This window comes from Oncorhynchus kisutch, linkage group LG30 (assembly GCF_002021735.2).
Source record: "Oncorhynchus kisutch isolate 150728-3 linkage group LG30, Okis_V2, whole genome shotgun sequence".
In the NCBI taxonomy this organism is placed as follows: Eukaryota; Metazoa; Chordata; class Actinopteri; order Salmoniformes; family Salmonidae; genus Oncorhynchus; species Oncorhynchus kisutch.
This window is the reverse complement of record NC_034203.2, coordinates 42,494,000-42,518,932: the sequence shown is the minus strand read 5'-3', so window position 1 is coordinate 42,518,932 and position 24,933 is coordinate 42,494,000. Positions and strand designations below refer to the sequence as shown.

Here is a 24,933-nt window from a genome sequence, read left to right as displayed (position 1 = left end):
ATGTTTGCAGCAGAAGCAGCTGTTGTGAAGCACCAGTTTATTGGCCACCATTTTCTCCATGGGGTAGACAGGTGTCAGGCAGGCGGAGCATATCTCCTTCTCAGGGGACTGAAACTATGACGATAGCAACAATGTGATGATGATTGTACTGTTATACCATATATTTACACAGTTTTTCACTAAATGCATAGATACTGTAGCTGTTCATAATTTGCTGTACCCAAAGTGGACTATGAGCATGTAATCAGAGTTATGTTGTTTTTAATTGACTTCGGCAATGTTGTGATGGTGTTGGCGATCGTTCCCAAAATGGTGCAAACAATGTCTGGACAGAAGAAAGTATGAGAAATATCCACACTTAGAGCAAATAAGTTGCAAATAAGTTGCTCTGGACATGAGAGTGTCTACTAAATGAGTAAAATGTAAATGTCAAATGTAAATATCATTATTTAATACAATATTTATTGATAATTTACACAACAGAAAATATATCAAACATATTGCAATTATTTGATAAAAGGACAAAACATTTGACTATAGTTACAGTTCAAAAAGTCCATGAGACACAATTTAACACCAATACTGTCTATACAAATCTTTTAATAATTATGGTAACATAATTTGCAGCTAAGAAGAAATATTTATATGACATAATTAACTAAATGGGCCATACTGGATACATGTAGGTTACAATAATACATCAATTAAATTGTTTTTGCAAACCATGCTACATTAAATGTGTCATTTCAAAGTTTTCCAGGTTTTGGTTGACCAAATGTTACAAAAACCGTACCACCTTCTTTGGCATTTTCTGAAAAGGGATGACCAGACCTTTGCATGATAGGGGATGTCACGACTTCATACCTGGTTGGACTGGTGACTACTCCAAACTTCTCAGAGTGCTTTGTGACAAACGTCGAAGTCTTTGACGAGACGAATGTGTTGCCGAAGCAGTCCATCTCCTCGTATTTCTCACTGACCGTCTTTGTGCCAATGATTCCGGCAGGAACAGTCTCAGGGACAGTTTGCACCTCCAAAATGCTGACCTTTCGTCTTGGACTAGCAGGACTGTAGAAGTGGTTTGGGGAATCAGAGGCAGATTGTTGACCCAGGTCACCATTGGCTCCATGGGAGCTTGGGGAAGGACACCGCTCTGGTTTAGGCTTGAATGATGAGAACTGTGGCTGTGATGACTTTGGCTGTTCTACAGGCTTCCTGGCAGCAGAGTGAATGGAGATGAATGATGGAGAGGATGGGGAGGTAGAGCTTTGTTTGATTTGGGGCTTGTCAAGTACCGGAGAGAGTGAGGTTGACTCTGATCTTTCTGACGATCCTGATACACCTTTCGTTTTCCCCTCAGATGCCTCCCTAACTGGTTCTGTTTTGGCCTTAGTGGCCTTGGTGGATGCGATACTGATTTTTCTTATGTTGTTGGTGGGTTGATGGCTTTGCTCGGTCTGCAAGGATTCGTTGAATAGTCCTGATAAACCTGCGATATCAGCCTCAGATTTTAAATTGGATACAGAATACAAAGCCTTTCTGATCGCCTCCTCTATGTCAATGAGTTTTGCTAACGTCTGCTCTTTCAAATGCATTATATCTTTGCTTGCCTTTTCTAGGTCTCCGAATACAGTCTCTACCGAAGATCCACTTTCCATATCATTGCTCACTGACTCTATTTCAACTTTCTTTTCCCCTTTTGTGTGACTTTGCTTTGTATGTTTACAAGGCGTGACTATCCAAGCGGGTACATTCTCGAATAAGCTCTTTAATGAACTGACATCCACTTCCCTGGTCTCTCCCTCTATCTCTTGAACTTGAGACAGGATCGTCTTGAGTTCCTCTCGTTTCCTCAGATTCTCGAATATCTCCATCGCTGCCTTCACGTTCCCTCTCATAATGTCATCTTTGTGAACAGACAGCCTCTGACGTCGCTGGTCCTCGGTCTCTTTCTTTTCTTTCTTCTTCCTCAGAACTACTTTGTCCTCAGGTCTCTGGTGATGCTCCTCTTGGCAGCTCGTCACTGTTATGGATGCTCCTCCTGGCAGCTTGTCACTGTTATGTTGGCTCATTGAAAGTCTATCTGTCGTAGTTGGGGAGTAGGGTTCTTGGAGATCTGTATTGCAGCCCTGATTGTGAATATCTGCTCTCCCCTGCTGCACAGTAGAGGGGTTTATCTCCTGTTGTATGTTGGTGTTTTTGGTGACCTGTTTTTCTTGGTTGACCTTTTCCCGAATTACTTTGATCTTATTTGGCAGCACAGGGGCTGTGTCCACAACATTCTTCTCCTTCCCCCTGAAGTTTTGGATTGCGACCTGAAAGTCTGTGTTTATTTCCTGTTGTACATCACCATCTTCTGTGTAGCTCTGCATGCACATTCGGATTTCTTTTGCTGCATTGATTTTCTGTATTACGTTTCTGTCCATCTCATTTTTAATGCCATTTGACATGGCCGAATGATGATCAACTGCCAATGTTGTTCCAATGTTTTTCTGTTCCCGCTTTTGCTTAAGCTGACCTGACTTTTTGTACTCGGCTGGGATGTTATTGGTAGCACTGGCCTGAGGGGAGTTCTGCTTTGCTTTTTTGGTACATTTGGGTTGCGAGTCCTTTGTGGTTTGTTGTCTATTTGATGAAGGTTTCTGAGGCAGAGGAGGGGGAGATGGGTTCCCTGGTTTCATTTTTGGGGGAATGACTGGGCTTTGCTGGTTACCTTTAATCGGGCTAGGTGTTTTTGGAGGAGGGGTGGGATTATCTGTTGCGTCGCTGGGTGTTTGTTTTGAGCATTGTGGTTTTGGTGGTAGAGCCGGCTTCTGGTATTGTGTTTTGTCATTTGCTTTGGGAGGAAGTGGAGGTGGCCTTAGGGCTTCCGTGGAGGGTGTTTTAGGGTTTTCATCAAGATTTGTAAAAGTGACAGTTGCTGAAGTCTGTGCTGCGCTGGCTGGTGGTTCGCCAAGGGTTACTGAAACCGAAGGAGACAATTCAGTGTCAGATGGAGGCATAGATACTACAACACACTGCTTTTTCACAGTCTCTGCATCCCTTTTCTTTCTGCTCCCTGCATAACCTGAGTTCCTGTATAGCATGGCAGCTTTATAGTCTCCTTTGGACACATTTATACTAGACTTTTCAAGATATTGCAGCGCCATCTGCATATTACCTCTTACAATTTCCTGTTTGTCTACTAGGGGTCTCTGCTCTGTCGCAGCACTGTGCAGAGACCTAATAGCAGCTTTTATATCTCCTCTCACCACTTCTGCTTCTGCCTCTTCTGTCCCTGTCCTCTCAATATCATCAAACTCTGAGTTTACATAAGGGTGGGTTTGTGTGCTGCCGGAAACCGCTGGCGGTGAATCCGCTGTGCTAACATGTATGACATCTGAACTCCTTGACACGTAGCCCTGTTGGCAAGCCTCAATTTTCTCCTGATCTCTCTCTGCGTCACTGACCTTTCGGAAAGTCGTCGTGATCCGCTGGCCTCTGGAGGTTGACGAAGACGCAGACTGCCTCACTGTCGTCGAGCTCTGTCCTTGAGATGAGATGTTGACGTTGTATATTTTTCCCGGCACGATGATGTCACGCTCCACACATAGACTCTGGTTCTTTGCCAGCTCAAGGGACTGCTTCGCTGCCTTCACATCTCCCGATACAATTTCCTCTTTCTGTGTCTGGTTTCCCTCTGATTCCGGCCCCTGTGTTGCTAGATCCATGTCATAGATAGTTCCCGGGGTTATGGTATCGCGCTCCAAGTGCATACTCTGTTGCTTTGCTCTTTCTAAAGACTGCAGAGTAGCTTTGATGTCACCGGCTACGATTTCCTCCTTTTCCATAGAGAGAGTCTGTTTTAAAGCAAGTTGCTGCTTAGCTGAGGAGATATCCCCACGGATGATCTCTTCTTTAGAAATGCAGTTTTCAACACTAAGGTCAATGGAACCCTCTGTAGAAAAGACTCTTTTGGCATTCTTCACATCCCCTGGTAAGACGTCTGAAATGGTACGTTCCACTTGATCCTTCTGTTTCTGAAGATTTTTCTTCGCCTCCTTCACATCGCCTTGCACAATCTCAATCTGTTCCTTTGTCATGAGGTCAAGTTCATCCAATTCTGATTGCTGTATTTGAAGACTCTTCAGTTTTTGGAGATCTCCTTTCTCGATGCAACTCCTGTATAAGTCGACATTTCCCTTTTCATTTTCATCTAGTCTACATGAAGCGGTTGTCCTCTGATTGTTAGCAGTAGCTAACAGGTTGCCTATAGTTGACTTCACATCTCCCCTTGTAATCTCTTGACTATCCATTTTAGTTTGACAGAGAAGTAAGTAAACAGTCATCTCTACATGTCCTCCCTCAGATTCCTGCATGATGATCCCCTTCTTCATCAGCTTATCTTGAACAAGCAAGCTTTCGATAAGTTTCTGTACACTTTGATCGTTGTCTTGGTTTGTTGATGCTGGCTGGTTGACTGCGACTTCTAATACTGTTGTCTGAACTTTGCCCTGTTCTACCTCTTTTAAGAGAGTGATCTGGGGCTTCAGGGTCGATCTGGACAATAACTGTAGCATGATGTTTCTGATGTTCCCTTCAACTATCTCCTCCTTCTGAATCTGTGCTCCCTCGGTTTTAATAAATTGGTATTTCACCATGTTGACGTTTGTGACCTCTTTTGCCTCTATTAAGATTCCACTTGAGTGGATGAATTCGAGCTGATGTAGACGAGACAGCGTGTCAATCACACTTTCAACTGTGACAATTTTGTCTAAGGGTGTGGTCTCGAACAGCCAGGTTGTGCTCTTCACGTCTGCTTTTGGGATCTCCTCCTCAATGACCTGTGCTGCATTCACATTGGATTCGGGATCCTTGATCTTGTCCAGTGTCTGGGATTCAAACAGCCACGTGCAGCGTTTCACCTCACCTTTCTGGTTGTCTTCCCTGTGGACCATCTGGACAGGGCCCTGCTCCTCTGGCTCTCCCTTCAGCCTGTCGATGGGCTGGTTCTCAAAGAGCCAGGTGGACGTCCTGACATCGCCTTGCTGAATGTCTGTCACACTAACCATCCTCACACACTTCTTACTGGCTGACTGGTCAGACTCGAAGAGCTGTTTGTTGAGCTTCACAGTTCGGTTTCCGAAGTCTTCCACAACCTTGACTGTGGGTTCCTCGTCTTCCTCCTTAGCTGTTAGGGAGTCCAGAGGCTGGGTCTCAAACTTCCACCTGGCTGACTTGACATCACCCTTTTTTACATCTTCCTGGGTGACAGCTCGGATCACGTAGATCTCCTTTTCCGCCTTGATGGCATCGAGGGGCTTCGTCTCGAACATCCACCGAGCTCCTCTCACATCGCCACTCATCACTTCCTCCTTCTGGACTGTGGTAACCTCGTGGAACTGGCCTTCCTTGTCTCTAATGGCGTACAGTGGCTGGGACTCAAATAGCATGGTGCTGGACTTGACGTCGACGTTGCTCACTGGCTTTTCCACGGATTCCGACTTGTGTTCCAGAAACTGATCTTTATCATGGATCTTGTCGAGAGAGAATGTTTCGAAGATGAACTTCTTGTTATGGACGTCACCACCCTCGATGTCATTGACACAATGCATGTCTGGGCCATTTTCCTCCTTGTCGTTTATCGTGTTGATGGGACGGTTCTCAAAAAGCCAGGTGCATTTACGCACGGATCCTTTCTGAATGCTTTCGTCTTCATCACACACTTTTATAGACTCTGAACCTATTTCATCTAAGGACTTGGACTCAAAGATCTCCTTGACCCTAGAGACATCACCAGACTGGACATGCAACTCGCTGACATATCTAACATCTTGCTCTGTGTCTGTGTCCTTCCTTATCCTATCTAAAGTCTCTGTCTCGAAAAGGTGCTTCACTGTTTTCACACCAACCTCAGCCTTGACACCATCCTGAATGGTACTGCATAATTTAAAACTTTGCTCCTCACTGTCTTTAATGCTATCCAGAGGCTGTGATTCGAAAAGCCAAGTGACAGACTTCACATTGGTATTCTCAATCTCTTCTTCTTTATCTGGGATCTTTTCTGATTTGTCGTACAAGATGTCCACAGGCTGAGTCTCGAACAACCACTTGCAGGTCTTGACATCACCTTTCCTAGTCTCCTTCTGTTGCTCTGTTGAATTATGCTGCTGCTCCGACTGGTTGAACTTGGAATGGATGCCATCAATGGTCTGTGTCTCAAAGAGCCACTTGGTCATCTTGACATCTCCTGACCTATCCTCCTGCCTGGTGATTCCTTTGATAACCTCAACATTCTTATTTCCCTCCTCAAACTGGTCAATGGGCTTGGTCTCGAACATCCACTTGTAATTTTGGACACTTCCTTTGATGCACTCCTCTCTGTTGACCGTTGTGACCTCGTGGAAATTCCCAGTGCAGTCTTTGATCGCATATAATGGTGTTGTCTCGAAGAGCGTTCTGTTTCCTTTCACATCTCCTGCCGTGATGTCGTTTTCTGTATTTCCGTTCAGCACTTCCTCCTGAGATTGGGTGATATTGCAAAGGGGAATTGTTTCGAAGAGATGCTTGTATGATTTAACGTCACCCTTCTCAATCTCATGATCTTTACTTGGGATTTCTTCTCCGACTAAGTTCTCTTTTCTAATGTTGTAGTTCTCGAACATGTGCTTTTTGCCTTTGACTTCTCCTTGTTCATCAGTAGAGAGGATCACTTTCTTCAAATGCCCAACTTCATAGCATTCCTTCAATGTTTCCATGGGTTGTGTTTCGAACAGCCAGAGGGAGGATTTGACATCTCCTCCAAGTATCTCCTCCTTCTCCAGAGCTACTTCTGTGGAGTCTCCTTTCAGTGCTGCCAAGGGCTGGGTCTCAAACATCTTTAGTTTGTTCCCAACATCAGCGTCAGGCACAACTTCGACCACTGTCCCCTGAAACCGGTCTTCTATGCCTTCCTCTCGGATGGAGTTGAACGGCTGAGTCTCAAACATCCATCTCTTCCTGTCCACCCCTCCTTTTTGCCCTTCCTCCAGCGATATCCCCCGGATGATCTGCATCCCAGATGTCCCCTTGTTGATGATGTCCAGAGGCTTAGTTTCAAAGAGCCAGCGTGCCGTGCTAATGTTGCTGCTACAGATCTCCTCTCTGCAGATGGACTTAATCTTGTGGATGTTGCCGCTTGCGTCTCTGAGGGCGCAGCAAGGATCAGCCTGGAAGAGCTTCACTGTCTTCCTCACATCTCCTTTCTGCTCCTGGAGCTCTGACTTCAGCTTGAGGAAGCTCTGGTCCTCTACAGAGCTACAACGGCCTAAGGCGTCCAGTGGCTTGGATTCGAAGAGTAGCCGAGTTCCTCTCACGTCTCCAATCTGCATCGGTTCCTTGAGAACAGCCTCGACCAGCTCGGCCTCCTCTGGCTGGAGTTTGTTGAGTGTATCCATGGGCTGGGTCTCAAACAGCCAAGTTGATGTCCGGACATCCCCTCGGACAGAACTCTGCCTTTGGACAATCTGTTGGGTTCCGTCCACTATGCAGTGCTCGAACATGGAGGATGTTCCTCTGACATCACCGCCTTGAAGAGTCTCATCTTCCAGAAGCTTCTTGGTCATGTGGGGGTGGTCCCCGATGTTGTCCAGGGTCCAGTTCTCAAAGATCCACCTCATGGACTGGACCTCACCCTGGTACCCCGCATCAGCTGCAGTCTGGGCACCTCCGGATTGCATTGCCGCAACCAACTCATCATCGACTACATCATTGATGTTTTCCCTCAGGTCTGGGTGAATGTGTTTGAAGAGTCTTTTCAGCTCATTCTTCTGTCGCTGTTGGTAGAATGTCGAGAAGGTTTCCTTTGGTGGGGGCACGGGGATGAAGGCTTGGTTGGGGCCACATACGGCTGGGGACTCTTCATAGTTCTGAGGTCTGGGTGGGATAGGGGGAGGTGGAGGCAGAGGCAGGTCATCTTCCTCGTGACCTGCTTCTGAAACTGTGTTTTTGGGGGATTTCTCGGCCATCTTGGAATGAAAAGAGAAAAGGGTCTTTGTGTTATTGTGAGTATTCAGTCGGTTAGAGAGTAGTATTAGTTAAGGTATGAGAAAATGTTAGGTAGCCATGCGTGTAGCAATTGAAGCCATACTTTACCTTTTTCTCTGTGCTTGTTCGATGTCTTTCACAGCAAACCATCTTCACTCAAGCTAAGGTTAGCCAAACTTCACGCCAGTTAGTAGAGCAGCGCTAATGCGCTAAGTCTTAAAGTCACTGAGTAGTGTTTGACGCAAGGTATTTCTTTCAGTTTCTGTTATTGCCTTGGGTTTGCTTTTCATATCAATATTATACATTTACCAAGTAGAAAAACTGCCATGTTAAAATGTGGACAGATTTAAGTATATTACAGTATGTATTTGACCGAGTTCGGGTAATAATGATGATTTTTTTAAACTAGGCAAGTCAGTTAAGAACAAATTCTTATTTTCAATGACGGCCTAGGAACAGTGGGTTAACTGCCTGTTCAGGGGCAAAACGACAGATTTGTACCTTGTCAGCTCGGGGATTTGAACTTGCAACCTTCCGGGTACTAGTCCAACACTCTAACCACTAGGCTACCTTGCCGCCCCATTGTTAATGTGACCACCGTCATCACCAGTGTTATGCAAAACCCATTGCCCATCAGCTCTTCAGTTGGATACCTTCCGGGTACTAGTCCAACACTCTAACCACTAGGCTACCTTGCCGCCCCATTGTTAATGTGACCACCGTCATCACCAGTGTTATGCAAAACCCATTGCCCATCAGCTCTTCAGTTGGATACCTTCCGGGTACTAGTCCAACGCTCTAACCACTAGGCTACCTTGCCGCCCCATTGTTAATGTGACCACCGTCATCACCAGTGTTATGCAAAACCCATTGCCCATCAGCTCTTCAGTTGGATACCTTCCGGGTACTAGTCCAACGCTCTAACCACTAGGCTACCTTGCCGCCCCATTGTTAATGTGACCACCGTCATCACCAGTGTTATGCAAAACCCATTGCCCATCAGCTCTTCAGTTGGATACCTTCCGGGTACTAGTCCAACACTCTAACCACTAGGCTACCTTGCCGCCCCATTGTTAATGTGACCACCGTCATCACCAGTGTTATGCAAAACCCATTGCCCATCAGCTCTTCAGTTGGATACCTTCCGGGTACTAGTCCAACGCTCTAACCACTAGGCTACCTTGCCGCCCCATTGTTAATGTGACCACCGTCATCACCAGTGTTATGCAAAACCCATTGCCCATCAGCTCTTCAGTTGGATACCTTCCGGGTACTAGTCCAACACTCTAACCACTAGGCTACCTTGCCGCCCCATTGTTAATGTGACCACCGTCATCACCAGTGTTATGCAAAACCCATTGCCCATCAGCTCTTCAGTTGGATACCTTCCGGGTACTAGTCCAACGCTCTAACCACTAGGCTACCTTGCCGCCCCATTGTTAATGTGACCACCGTCATCACCAGTGTTATGCAAAACCCATTGCCCATCAGCTCTTCAGTTGGATACCTTCCGGGTACTAGTCCAACACTCTAACCACTAGGCTACCTTGCCGCCCCATTGTTAATGTGACCACCGTCATCACCAGTGTTATGCAAAACCCATTGCCCATCAGCTCTTCAGTTGGATACCTTCCGGGTACTAGTCCAACACTCTAACCACTAGGCTACCTTGCCGCCCCATTGTTAATGTGACCACCGTCATCACCAGTGTTATGCAAAACCCATTGCCCATCAGCTCTTCAGTTGGATACCTTCCGGGTACTAGTCCAACACTCTAACCACTAGGCTACCCTGCCGCCCCATTGTTAATGTGACCACCGTCATCACCAGTGTTATGCAAAACCCATTGCCCATCAGCTCTTCAGTTGGATACCTTCCGGGTACTAGTCCAACACTCTAACCACTAGGCTACCTTGCCGCCCCATTGTTAATGTGACCACCGTCATCACCAGTGTTATGCAAAACCCATTGCCCATCAGCTCTTCAGTTGGATACCTTCCGGGTACTAGTCCAACACTCTAACCACTAGGCTACCTTGCCGCCCCATTGTTAATGTGACCACCGTCATCACCAGTGTTATGCAAAACCCATTGCCCATCAGCTCTTCAGTTGGATACCTTCCGGGTACTAGTCCAACGCTCTAACCACTAGGCTACCTTGCCGCCCCATTGTTAATGTGACCACCGTCATCACCAGTGTTATGCAAAACCCATTGCCCATCAGCTCTTCAGTTGGATACCTTCCGGGTACTAGTCCAACACTCTAACCACTAGGCTACCTTGCCGCCCCATTGTTAATGTGACCACCGTCATCACCAGTGTTATGCAAAACCCATTGCCCATCAGCTCTTCAGTTGGATACCTTCCGGGTACTAGTCCAACGCTCTAACCACTAGGCTACCTTGCCGCCCCATTGTTAATGTGACCACCGTCATCACCAGTGTTATGCAAAACCCATTGCCCATCAGCTCTTCAGTTGGATACCTTCCGGGTACTAGTCCAACACTCTAACCACTAGGCTACCTTGCCGCCCCATTGTTAATGTGACCACCGTCATCACCAGTGTTATGCAAAACCCATTGCCCATCAGCTCTTCAGTTGGATACCTTCCGGGTACTAGTCCAACACTCTAACCACTAGGCTACCTTGCCGCCCCATTGTTAATGTGACCACCGTCATCACCAGTGTTATGCAAAACCCATTGCCCATCAGCTCTTCAGTTGGATACCTTCCGGGTACTAGTCCAACACTCTAACCACTAGGCTACCCTGCCGCCCCATTGTTAATGTGACCACCGTCATCACCAGTGTTATGCAAAACCCATTGCCCATCAGCTCTTCAGTTGGATACCTTCCGGGTACTAGTCCAACACTCTAACCACTAGGCTACCTTGCCGCCCCATTGTTAATGTGACCACCGTCATCACCAGTGTTATGCAAAACCCATTGCCCATCAGCTCTTCAGTTGGATACCTTCCGGGTACTAGTCCAACACTCTAACCACTAGGCTACCTTGCCGCCCCATTGTTAATGTGACCACCGTCATCACCAGTGTTATGCAAAACCCATTGCCCATCAGCTCTTCAGTTGGATACCTTCCGGGTACTAGTCCAACGCTCTAACCACTAGGCTACCTTGCCGCCCCATTGTTAATGTGACCACCGTCATCACCAGTGTTATGCAAAACCCATTGCCCATCAGCTCTTCAGTTGGATACCTTCCGGGTACTAGTCCAACACTCTAACCACTAGGCTACCTTGCCGCCCCATTGTTAATGTGACCACCGTCATCACCAGTGTTATGCAAAACCCATTGCCCATCAGCTCTTCAGTTGGATACCTTCCGGGTACTAGTCCAACGCTCTAACCACTAGGCTACCTTGCCGCCCCATTGTTAATGTGACCACCGTCATCACCAGTGTTATGCAAAACCCATTGCCCATCAGCTCTTCAGTTGGATACCTTCCGGGTACTAGTCCAACACTCTAACCACTAGGCTACCTTGCCGCCCCATTGTTAATGTGACCACCGTCATCACCAGTGTTATGCAAAACCCATTGCCCATCAGCTCTTCAGTTGGATACCTTCCGGGTACTAGTCCAACGCTCTAACCACTAGGCTACCTTGCCGCCCCATTGTTAATGTGACCACCGTCATCACCAGTGTTATGCAAAACCCATTGCCCATCAGCTCTTCAGTTGGATACCTTTTTTTTATATTAATTCCACAGCACTCACACATTGTGGTAGATTAACATATTATACCTTGCTTCCTGTAGTCCTCTTTCCTGAGGAACTGATGGATTTCTGTTGAATGAAAACAAAGCAATTTACAATTCAGATAATCGTTTCGTTCAAATGTATGCTTGAGAAGTAATGCAACTCATTTTGAATCCTGAGAATGATGGCTATTCCCCGGTCTGCCTGGCATTTGATCCCAGTGTGTGTGTGTGTGTATACTTTTGTGCATGTATGTGTGTCCGTCTTTGTGGTGTGTGGAGGAATGGGAGGAATGCCAGGCACTCACTGTGTGTGTGGAGCTTCCTGGGGATTCGGCAGCTGCTACTCTTGACAGGTATAGAGCTGATCTGTCTCTCACTGAGCTGGAGGTCCTCTCTCTGTCTCGACCTTGTCTTGACGGGGTGTCTCTGTAACTCAGCTGGAGACTCCTCTTGTCATCTACAACACAGACATATATAGATTGATTGATTAGAAATTGATTTCATGAAAGCTTCTGATAATGTTGATCAATGTCATCTGGGTCTCATCTTGTATCCTAGCCTATACCGTATCTACAGCTCCAGTAACATACAATACATGTTTGTAGTCTATTATAAACTGGGTGGTTCGATCCCTGAATGCTGATTGGCTGACAGCCATGGTATATCAGACCGTATACTCCACGTTGTGTTGTGCCTAAGAACAGCCTTTAGCCGTGGTATATTGGCCATATACCACACCACCTCGGGCCTTATTGCTTAAGAACAACTTTTAATTATTAAAAGACACACAATTGTAAAAATTAGCACATGATTGAAAGGAATGACATGTCTGGTTGTTTAAAGGTTCAGTGCAGTCAAAAACGTGTTTGTCCTGTGTTTTATATATATTTTGACACATTGAGGTTGGAATAATAATGTGAAAATTATTATAATTGTGGTTTGAAAGAGTGGTTTGAAAAGACTGCCTGAAATTTCAGCCTGTAGGATGGAGTTTTCGACCAATAAGAAAGAGAGTTCCAAACCTCTCTGCCAATCACAGCTAGTTTTCATTTTTTTCCCCTCCCCACTCAGGCCACTCACAGACAGTCCTAACAAAATTCTCACTAGAGAAATTTCTCTTTGCTAAGAAGCTATTTTTGTTTCTTTTTGACATTTTGTTGTTGAAAACAATCACATTAAGTTACTTAATTGTTACCCAGAAAGGATTCAATATTGAGATTAAAGACAAAAGGCTGTATAAGACCTTTTAATGTTTCATTTAATATAGTAGACACTTTTTTGTTGATTTACATACAGTACGGTAACAGTCAGTATAAAAGTGCAGTGACCCACATAAGGACAGTGATATTTCTGTGCACCATGGTATGGTATGCACCGCACAGCATTAATAAACTGTGTCTCTGTTGTTGGCTATGCTGAGGGTTGGCTGATAATGGAGTCTATATATATATAGCTGGGAGGTGTTGGTATGTGTGGCTATCCTATCTGTTTGCTATTGTTACACTGTAGGAACTATTCCCTCTTAGACATGGGCCTTTATATGCCATTAGGACTGACTCTGCACAATAATCGACCTTTAGAACCCCAAAAAATCAAATAATGTAACAGGCAGTAATGTAATAACTTCATTATCAAGTGTCGCTGCATTATCTCTTGTTACAGATACAAACACATATCGTTGCTAAAATAATGGAATATATATACACTTAGAAAACATGCCTTTAACATGAAAAATTTGTCATTTCTGTTTAATGAATGGCTAGACCTAACCAACACCAGAGAAAGGACCTATACATTAGCAAAAACTAGAGTTCGATGGATGTTCTGGAATGACAAACAAAATGTCCTGCCGCAACACACAGCTACAACCTGCCACCAGTTGCCTTAGACACTCAACAAACACCATTCCCGTTGGCTGACCATCACGACTTGGAGGAAGAAACTAAAAACAACAACAACTGCTAGCTCAGCTGGAGCGACTCCTGATTTTGTTTTAAGCACATTGTTGGTGTGACTCACCTCCATTACAGCCATCCATACCTGACCAAAACACAACAGGTCAGAAGAATGCCTGAATGGAATACTTGATACTAGATTTAGAACGTTAGAATGCTTGTAATTCTATCTCGGCAGACAGGTTTTCCCCATTTAAACACAAAGGGGTGGTGTTTCACAGCTATTTCTTAGAAAAAATATATTTTACCTTTATTTAACATGGCAAGTCAGTTAAGAACAAATTCTTATTTTCAATGACAGCCTAGGAACAGTGGGTTAACTGCCTGCTCAGGGGCAGAACAACAGATTTGTACCTTGTCAGCTCGGTGATTTGAACTTGCAACCTTCCGGTTACTAGTCCAACGCTCTAACCACTAGACTACCCTGCCACGTTGTGTGCCACCAGATGTCCTATTCACTAGAGGCACATATAACATATATTGAGGCAAACATCTCCACTAGCATGTAATACAAAACCTCATCCCAATTTCGAAATAAACATTGAAACAATAGCAGCCCCAACCACTGAACGCCACGAGCCCCAGTGTGTATAGGAGTATTTTCACACTGTTCTGTCAGTCCAAACAACAGTAGCTAAGCCCCTGCAGGCCTGCTTTTAAGGGGTCAGCAGTAGCCTGGGCCCTGCTGGATAGACCCCTCATCTGTAACTAATGTCCAGATTCGAACATACCTCTGTCCGTTTTCACGCAGTAAGCTCTTGCCGGACAAAAGGATGGGTCAGCTTACTGGCGTCACCCATAGCTGGGTGAGCAGATGGAATGAGACAACATAATGTCATGCGAGTTGTGACTGAGGTCATAACCCCAGAGATGTGCCTGGGTCTAAGCTGAACACTTAGTGGGAACACAATAATAATGCTATTGATGCTTATTGATCAGCTATTGATAAAGGTGTTGGTCACTATTGGTTATGTCCTTTGACCTATGCTCTATTGATAACTCACAGTTTAAATTGAACACTTCCTGGGAATATGGTAACAATTAACATGCTTTTGATGTTTATTAATCAAGTGTTATTAAAGTTGAAGATGAGAGGTAATTGGGGGTAAAACAGAAGCGGTATTTCTGTGGTCACTAGTTACCAGAGCCACAAAGTCACAAACACCCACCTAATTCTGCCATTTCTCTTCTTATAATTCAGATTTTTAACCTAACCTTAACCACACTTTTAACCTTACGGCTAACCCTAACCTTAAATTGTAGGTTTCATGAATTTTTTACGACATAATCCATTTATGATTTTGTGTCTGTGGTAACTAGTGACAACTATTAATGTAATCAACGAGTGTTTCCTGATGATTCCCCTTGACTTTTGCCACTGTACAGAGGAGGAAACTTAAAAATCCAACTATGGACAAATCTCAACTGAAGTATTCTTTAATATGTTCGCTAGCTAGCTGTCTGGCAAAGCGCACATTTAGCCAAGCCAGCACATCTTTGAGTTATTTCACACGGTCAGACACCTCAAAGGGGTCCGGCTCTTCCAGTCTAGCTATCCCCTTCTCTATCTGCACAGGAATGGAGAGAGAAGCTATTAGCAGATCGGAAATGTGGGGATGTTGCACTACTGACAGCTGTCCAAATGACGTCTAAATGCAGTAGGTATTTGTTCCCAACCAACCAGCTCGACTGCTTTCGATTGCAGCTACAGATTCAGGTCATAAAACTACTACCGGTTTACAAAATGGTTGTCTAGGAAAATCCCCCCCCCCCCAAAAAAAATGTCACCAGACTTTAAAAAACGTGCACATTTTTAAATGGAATCGATACCAACTGTCAGCTTAGTAACCGGGAGGGGGGGTCAAATAAAATACATTGTGATGTCATTACTATTGCTCTTGCTCCACATCAACTCTATCACGATGCATTTAGGTTGGTCAATAATAGACTACATTGGTCAACCATGACCTCTGATCCTCCATTCTTGTCATGTCTAAGGATTAGGGTCTGAGAGACGATAGCCACTCACTTGAGAAATTGCAAATATGGCCCACGGGAAAAAACCTCTAAGACGCTTGGTTCCATGACCTTGGGTGGCTGCCTGCATATAGCCTTCTTAATATGACTCCCAAGTGTGTGCAGACGCGCACACGCACACACACACACACACACACACACACATTAGATATCAGTGTGTGACAAAGACAGGGTGGTCAAGGGGTAGGATTTGATCCATCAAACGGTGACTAAGTTAAGATTAAGTTGTCACTTTCCCCCCCCCCCAATTTTTATACTGATATTTGCTATTAAATGAAAGGATATTTAGAATAATGAATTACACTAAACTCTGCAGACGTTGATTCAGACACCGTGAAATGGACCGGCAATGTATGTTTGGCTAAGTTATTAATATTTTTGATGACAGATTAGTTATTTCCTTTGCTTCGAAAATCCGAAAAAATATCAAAATACCCCATATCCACATATCCACATATCCCCAAGTCAAAATATCCCCAAGTCAAAATATCCCCATGTCAAAATATCCCCATATCCACATATCCCCATGTCAAAATATCCCCATATCCACATATCCCCATGTCAAAATATCCCCATGTCAAAATATCCCCATGTCAAAATATCCCCATGTCAAAATATCCCCATGTCAAAATATCCCCATGTCAAAATATCCCCATGTCAAAATATCCACATGTCAAAATATCCCCATGTCAAAATATCCCCATATCCACATATCCCCATGTCAAAATATCCCCATGTCAAAATATCCCCATATCCACATATCCCCATGTCAAAATATCCCCATGTCAAAATATCCCCATGTCAAAATATCCCCATGTCAAAATATTCCCATATCCCCAAATCCCAATCCTCATTTAACTCACTGTCATCTTTTATCAGGCTGAAACACCAGGTTTTGTCTTATTGACAAGGCACTACAAAGCCTCCTCGTCGACTGGAACAAACAAAAAAATGTCATCTACAGCACCATTCGTATAGAAAAAAAACGGGTTTAATTTAAAAAATAAACACTTCTGTAAGCGAATCCATAATACTTACAAACAATACAGCAAAGTGTAGTTGTTATTCTCCCACTGTTGTTGTCTCTGTGAATACAGATCAAAACCCGCTTGTCGGCTGATGCAGTTCCTGTGATGGCTCTAGGATAGTTTGTGTTTCTCTGTAGTGTTTAGCCTTTTTGGACTGTGGCTGTTCCCCTCTCTCTCTCTCTCTCTCTCTCTCTCTCTTTCTCTGTGGCTCTCTGTCTGCCTGTCGTGTCACTGTGCCTCTCTTTAGTCTCTAGTCCTGTGGCTCTAGTGACAGCTGATTTTTATCAGGACTGCCCCCCCCCCCCCCCCCCTCCCGCTGGGAACGTTGGATCTATTTTGGGAGGGTGGGTGGTGGTGTGTTGGGGCAGTCTGTTAGTCACTGAGAGACTGGACTAGGGCACCCCCTCCTCACACTGTCACCCCTCATCCTCACCCCTTCTCACCCCTTCCTCCCATTGCCATAGATAACCCACACCCTTCCTCCCATCGCCATAGAGATACCGTCACCTCACCCCCCTCCTCTCATTGCCATAAAGATACTGTCACCCACTCCTCACTCCCTCCTCCCATTCTCATAGCTAACACACCCGCCCCCCATCCCATTCCCAAAGCTACCCCCATCATCAGGCACTGCATGGAGAAGGATCTGTAGTCCCAGTGATGCTATCAGGTGCTCAGTGGGCGCTGGGTAAGACAATACAAAAATAAAACAGTCAACTGCTGTGCTACTACTGTGCAACTGCTATTTTGGTCAAGTGGCACACTGATAATGTAGACTGAAATACGATTCGCTCTCAGGGGCTGATAATGTAGACTGAAACATGATTATCTCTCAGGTGCTGATAATGTAGACTGAAACATGATTATCTCTCAGGGGCTTTATTGCTGTTTTTGCTCATAAAAACTAAAAGAGGAGATTATGAAGAACAGAGACTCTGATGTGATTCATATGCTTGAGGAATGGAGATATCTTTATCAGAGAAAGTATTGTCTGAGTATTGGTGTCCTAACATGATCCTGACATTTTGTAGGGGTGATGTTATGTTGCCCAAGATCACTTGGGACCCCACATCTCCTTTGTTTTCTTTGGTCTCAGGTATAGGGGCTGATTATGGGGGTAGCTATGGGAATGAGATGGGATGGTGTTAGCTATGGCAATGGGAGGAGGGGGTGAGGAGTGGTAAGGATGATGGGTGACAGTGTGAGGAGGGGGTGCCCTTGTGACTCTCAGTGACTAACAGAGAGGGTTGACTCATTCCTAGATTTTGAGGATCTCTGAGGATCTTCCTGTCAATCACATTCCTGTCAGATTTTCTGTCACAGGATGATCCCAGACACATCACCAGGTCACAGAGTCATAGACGATATCCTGGAAATATGTCACCTCTAAGGAGGTTCGCGACCCTACCGGCTGTGTCACGGTCATACCAGCAAACACTGCGACACCCCCTGTTTTGAGCATGTGTGCGAAGCTGCATAGTTATGTGTCTACACATCCACATCTTACTCTGTATATAGCTTCGTAGAGCTTCCAGTGCCCAGGCACACCTTGGATTCAAACACTACTTGAAATCTTTTCAAATACCTTATGTGTTCTTGATTGAGTTAGCCTGGCTTAATCAACCAATAGTATAGTCCCAGAACTGCAAACCCCGCCTATCTGGCACTCCAGGCAGGTTAAAGTAAATCTCTCAAAGTCTTTGAACGATTACGAATAGTGTTTGAACCCGGGTGTGGGTCCAGGAACCATGGGGCTGTTGTTTACCTAATGGGGTTTCTGTTTGCTGGAGGCATTCTGAGGCTGTGACACGTCGGGATTCCAGAGAGATATTTATAACATGGCCACCATGCTGTGGCCCTGGCATTCTGACTCGGTGGCAACTTAAGACTGCTTCACTCACTCGATGACTGGTGTGTGTGTGTGTGTGTGTGTGTGTGTGTGCGGTTGTGTGTGTGGTTGTGTGTGTGTGTGTGTGTGTGTGTGTGTGTGTGTGTGTGTGTGTGTGCGGTTGTGTGTGTGTGTGTGTTTACCATTAGTTATGGCGCTGTGTGTGTGTGTGTGTGTGTGTGTGTGTGTGTGTGTGTGTGTGTGTGTGTGTGTGTGTGTGTGTGTGTGTGTGTGTGTGTGTGTGCGTGTGTGTGTGTGTATCTGTGTGTGTGTGTGTGTGCGGTTGTGTGTGTGTGTGTGCGGTTGTGTGTGTGTGTGGTTGTGTGTGTGTGTGTGTGTGTGTGTGTGCGGTTGTGTGTGTGTGTGTGTGTGTGTTTACCATTAGGTATGGCGCTGTGTGTGTGTGTGCGTGTGTGCGTGCGTGCGTGTGTGTGTGTGTGTCTGTGTGCGGTTGTGCGTGCGGGTCAGTGCCTTTGGATGCCCTCCCCCCCAGACCAATGGACATTCTGTCAGTATCATTCACTCTTTATGAGATATACAATCATATGTGCAGTAAAACGGGACCTCTGGATTGTTAACTTACACAAGCACCAATATTAACATCAGTGTTCCACATATAGCGGGAATCGTCAGGGGGGGACAAGGGTTTGATTCCAAGCTGTTTTTAATAGTCCTTCAGTCACAAGGCACCTAGGCAGTGAACAGTTCCCCCAGGGAAGGAGATTACCTCATTTTGGCGGGGTTCCTCCTCCGTCATACCTAGCCAATTGCATGTCATGCTGACTGTTATAATGACCCCAGTGATGTATTAGCGTGCTTACTACTCACCCCTCTGTCTGTAATTGCCAGTATTACTACTGACTGTAGTAATGTGTGAGTGTGTCTCACTGACGGACCCCCCCCCCACAGCCACCAGAAGGTGAGGGCCCCACCCCACAGCCCCCAGAAGGTGAGGGCCCCACCCCACAGCCACCAGAAGGTGAGGGCCCCACCCCACAGCCCCCAGAAGGTGAGGGCCCCACCCCACAGCCCCCAGAAGGTGAGGGCCCCACCCCACAACCCCCAGAAGGTGAGGGCCCCACCCCACAGCCCCCAGAAGGTGAGGGCCCCACCCCACAGCCCCCAGAAGGTGAGGGCCCCACCCCACAGCCCCCAGAAGGTGAGGGGGCCCACGAGCTTCGGGGGCCTCAATCCTCTCAAAAAGAGACAGTGTCATAAGCCATGATTTTATTATTACAGGAAATGAGCTTTAAAACTGAAAATCCTTGTCTCAGCCTCATGGCAAAATGTGTAGAATAGCATTAGATTACCTATTTAAACTACACATTTTTCTCTCTGTCCCCAAGGCAAAATGTGTGTGTGTGTGCGCGCGTGTGTGTGCGTGTGTGTGCGTGTGTGTGTGTGTGTGTGTGTGCGCGTGCGTACGTGCGCGTGCGTGCACGTGTGCGTGGTCCTACTACTCACCCGGTGTTGTAATTCTGGAACCTCTGACGGAAGACTCTGGGACACCACTAATGGTCTTCCTCCTCTCGCCCTGAACAGCACGCTGGAGAAAAAAACCCATTAACATTGAGACTAAGAAAAGGAGAATTTACTTTATTCAGATACATTTTTTTCAAGAGATAGTATCTTATGATATAAATGGTTGAATTTACATTAATCACACACCTGAGTGTTGTCCTTCCTCCCATTAGTCTCTTCAGTGCTGTAACCCCTCCTAGCCCCCAGAGGGCGATCTTTCTCCATCTCACTAGACTGAATCCCTGCCACCATCCTGCTGGCTGGAGAGGCTATATTCAGAATGGTGGAACTGTAGAAGTCCTCTTGCAGGGTGGCCTTGGACTCGAACAGGGCTCGCAGAGCGCTGGTCCCCTCCGGAGCTCGGTCCCGCTGGGGAAGATGGTCCATGGAGCGACTCCGAGACAGCAGGAAAGAACCAGAGTCAGTACCCAGACGGTCCACCTGGTCCCCCCGGCTCTCTAACCTCCTCCAAGGAGAAACAAGGCCCACTGACATCTCTTCTCTGGGGGAACTGAATGACAGGGACGCCTGGGAGAGAGGTGGTTATACCATTGATCAGTAATTAATCAAATCCAAGAAAACTTTATCGAAAGTTAATTTATTGAAAAGGAAAACGGCGCAACCATCACTCACCATTTATAAACATATTTATTTTTATTAAAACAAACAATTAAAAAATCTTCTTTCTGAAGTTTATTTTGGAAATCTCAACTCACATTACAAACCTTTATCTTTTCTTCCTTGGTTTCAGAAGTGCTTAGTTCCACACAGCTCTGGTAACTGGGGATAAAAAAAACTGGGTTAATCAAATGTAACATATATTTTTAAGGTCATGAGTTTTTCCTACTCGGGTCAAGTGGTCTGGCCTCAAAACACCAACAGTATTGAATCCAGGTAACTTGCATGACTCAAGACCCTGTTAGCTCACTGAGCTAAAGTTTTGGTGTTCAGGACTCAGGCAAACATAGTTCACCAAGCCGTGTCTGTTCCATCAACTTGGTTCAAGGTATATGTCATTGCATATACACCTGTGTTACAACATATAATATAATATATGAACTCATTAGATCTGTCAGTGTGAGTATGTTGTTGTTCACGAGTAAAACTTTAAACTTACTGTTGTACGAGCTGAGAGACAGACTTCTTGTTATCCCAGAGAGAGGACTTTGATGTTTCCCATGACCTTTCCTTAACCCCAAATCCAGACAGGCTCCTCAGTGATTGGCTCTTCCTCAGGGTGTTCATCGTCTCCATGGCGATACCTTAGGCAACCTCCGCATCTGATTGGACTGGCAGTAAAGTCAGGTGGCATCAAAAGACGGAGTTATTTATTTAAATATTTCCACTGGCGTAAACACATTAATATTTTTTATTTTATTTATTATTTCACCTTTATTTAACCAGGTAGGCTAGTTGAGAACACCTTTATTTAACCAGGTAGGCTAGTTGAGAACAAGTTCTCATTTACAACTGCGACCTGGCCAAGATAAAGCATAGCAGTGTGAACAGACATCTGTGAGTTACATTATAACAAAGAAACACAAGAAAAGTTATTGGCTCCTCCTCGGGCTAAATTACTAGAATGAAAGTGTATTTCTTGACCAGAAATATATTAAAGCTGAGAATAGGCCCATAGTTCCACTAAAAGTAGAGGGAGAAGGTACTGTTACACTAGGAGGGTGTGATTTCACAGCCTGTCACACACTGTCTGTCATCTGATTCTGTTAATGTTTAATGGTCCTCGGTGCTTTGACAGAACAGTTACAGGCTACCACCAATGACTACACCTGTTTACTACTGACTACACCTGTTTACCACTGACTACACCTGTTTACCACTGACTACACCTGTTTACCACTGACTACACATGTTTACCACTGACTACACCTGTAGACCACTGACTACACCTGTTTACCACTGACTGCACCTGTATACCACTGACTACACCTGTTTACCACTGACTACACCTGTTTCCCACTGACTACACCTGTATACCACTGACTACACCTGTTTACCACTGACTGCACCTGTATACCACTGACTACACCTGTTTACCACTGACTACACCTGTATACCACTGACTACACCTGTTTACCACTGACTACACCTGTTTACCACTGACTACACCTGTTTACCACTGACTACACCTGTTTACCACTGACTACACCTGTTTACCAATGACTACACCTGTATACCACTGACTACACCTGTATACCACTGACTACACCTGTTTACCACTGACTACACCTGTTTACCACTGACTATGTATACCACTGACTATGTTTACCACTGACTACACCTGTTTACCACTAACTATGTTTACCAATGACTACACCTGTTTACCACTGACTACACCTGTTTACCACTGACTACACCTGTTTACCACTGACTACACCTGTTTACCACTGACTACACCTGTTTACCACTGGGGCACCTGTGCACCGCATACTAAAGGGTAACACAGGTATACTGTTAATATCCTGGTACATCATCTAACAGTAGAGGGAGAAGGTACTGTTACACTAGGAGGGTGTGATTTCACAGCCTGTCACACACTGTCTGTCATCTGATCCTGTTAATGTTTAATGGTCCTCGGTGCTTCGACAGAACAGTTACAGGCTACCACCAATGACTACACCTGTTTACCACTGACTACACCTGTTTACCACTGACTATGTTTACCACTGATTACACCTGTATACCACTGACTACACCTGTTTACCACTGACTACACCTGTTTACCACTGACTACATCTGTTTACCACTGACTACACCTGTTTACCACTGACTACACCTGTTTACCACTGACTACACCTGTTTACCACTGACTACACCTGTTTACCACTGACTACACCTGTTTACCACTGATTACACCTGTTTACCACTGGGATACCTGTTTACCAATGACTACACCTGTTTACCACTGACTACACCTGTTTACCACTGACCTACACCTGTATACCACTGACTACACCTGTTTACCACTGACTATGTTTACCACTGACTAGACCTGTATACCACTGACTAAACCTGTATACCACTGACTACACCTGTTTACCACTGACTACACCTGTTTACCACTGACTACACCTGTTTACCACTGATTACACCTGTTTACCACTTACTACACCTGTATACCACTGACTACACCTGTTTACCAATGACTACACCTGTTTACCAATGACTACACCTGTTTACCACTGACTACACCTGTTTACCAATGACTACACCTGTTTACCACTGACTACACCTGTATACCACTGGAACAACTGTACACCACTGACTACACCTGTACACCACTGGAACAACTGTACACCACTGACTACACCTGTACACCACTGACTACACCTGTTTACCACTGATTACACCTGTTTACCACTCACTACACCTGTATACCACTGACTACACCTGTATACCACTGACTACACCTGTTTACCACTGATTTCACCTGTTTACCGCTGACTACACCTGTTTACCACTGACTACACCTGTTTACCACTGACTATACCTGTATACCACTGACTATACCTGTATACCACTGACTACACCTGTTTACCACTGACTACACCTGTTTACCACTGATTACACCTGTTTACCACTGACTACACCTGTTTACCACTGACTACACCTGTATACCACTGACTACACCTGTATACCACTGACTACACCTGTTTACCACTGACGACACCTGTTTAACACTAACTACACCTGTATACCACTGACTACACCTGTTTACCACTGACTACACCTGTATACCACTGGAACACCTGTACACCACATGCTACATGGTTACAGGTATACTGTTTATATCCTGGTACATCATCTTCTACTTATACAATTTTTTAAGTCCTTTACAATGCAATCCAACATTTGCATATTGTATTTAAGAGTTACCAATGAAAGTAGCAAAAGCTAACACATACTCCATCCCTACACTTGTCTGTGACTCAATCTGAGTTAGTAAGATCTTACTGAAATCAGATAAACACGAAGGTATCATTCACATTTCAGTCGTTGAGCAGACGCTCTTATCCGGAGCGACTTACAGTAGTAGTGAGTGCAGACATTTTCATTCTGGTCCCCTGTGGGAATCGAACCCACAACCCCATGCTCTACCAACTGAGCGACACGGGACCAGCATTAACAATTAACCGTTTGTTTATCCAGAGATATATTCATTATTAATATCCTTACCTGAGTGGGGATGTCTTCTGTGCATTCCCGTCTGTGCTATTCAGTCCAGTGTTGTTCTGGAAGCATCCGTCACTCACAAGACACAGCAATTCCCTTTGGCCAAAGTCCCTTTGTTTTACCACCCTGTGATTCCAAGAATTCAAGATTCCGGAATCCAGACAGATACATCTCCTCAATGGAACTCAAATCTCTCTGATTACGTCATAATTGTTGCCATAAAACAAAGAGCATAGTCTTGTTGATATCGTTCCTTGCTAAACCATGCCTTGTGCTGTGCAGTAAAGTTTAAGGCTTTGCAGGTGTAATGAAGGTGGTTCTGTAAAATGTGATCAGTAATCTTGCCTGAGACACGAGAAGACTTGCGTTTGTTTGCTCACTGAGCCTAATGCCTAGATTTTAGCTCAATGGGATAATAGCCTTGTGCCATGCAGGATGCCTGGCTTTAGCTCAGGGGGATAATGGCCTTCTGTCATGCAGGATACCTGAGTTTGAACCCAGTCTCTCTCTCCCCTCTCTCTGTCTCTCTCGCGCCCCCCCCCTCCCCCCCTCTCACTCTTGCTCTCCCTCTCCTTCCCCCCTTCCCTCTCT

The 24,933-nt window shown here is 45.3% G+C and overlaps 1 protein-coding gene across 4 annotated transcripts; it reads right to left on the bottom strand.

The window, feature by feature from the left end:
- Positions 1 to 442: 442 nt before the first annotated feature.
- xirp1 (xin actin binding repeat containing 1) lies at positions 443 to 24,475 on the bottom strand. Of its 4 annotated transcripts, XM_020467402.2 has the most exons (9): positions 24,346 to 24,475; positions 21,269 to 21,440; positions 20,868 to 20,931; positions 20,299 to 20,679; positions 20,095 to 20,176; positions 12,028 to 12,179; positions 11,766 to 11,807; positions 3,450 to 7,985; positions 445 to 2,962 (listed from the first exon to the last, which is right to left on the bottom strand). In XM_020467402.2, exons 2-9 carry the CDS (start codon positions 21,403 to 21,405, stop codon positions 2,960 to 2,962), a joined length of 5,397 nt encoding a protein of 1,798 aa, XP_020322991.2. In that variant the 5' UTR covers positions 21,406 to 21,440; positions 24,346 to 24,475; the 3' UTR covers positions 445 to 2,959. The 4 variants fall into 4 exon arrangements, with proteins under 4 accessions (XP_031665727.1, XP_031665728.1, XP_031665729.1 ...); XM_031809867.1 differs by having other exon boundaries at positions 443 to 7,985; positions 24,346 to 24,465; XM_031809868.1 differs by having other exon boundaries at positions 443 to 7,985; positions 20,877 to 20,931; positions 24,346 to 24,465.
- Positions 24,476 to 24,933: the final 458 nt, after the last annotated feature.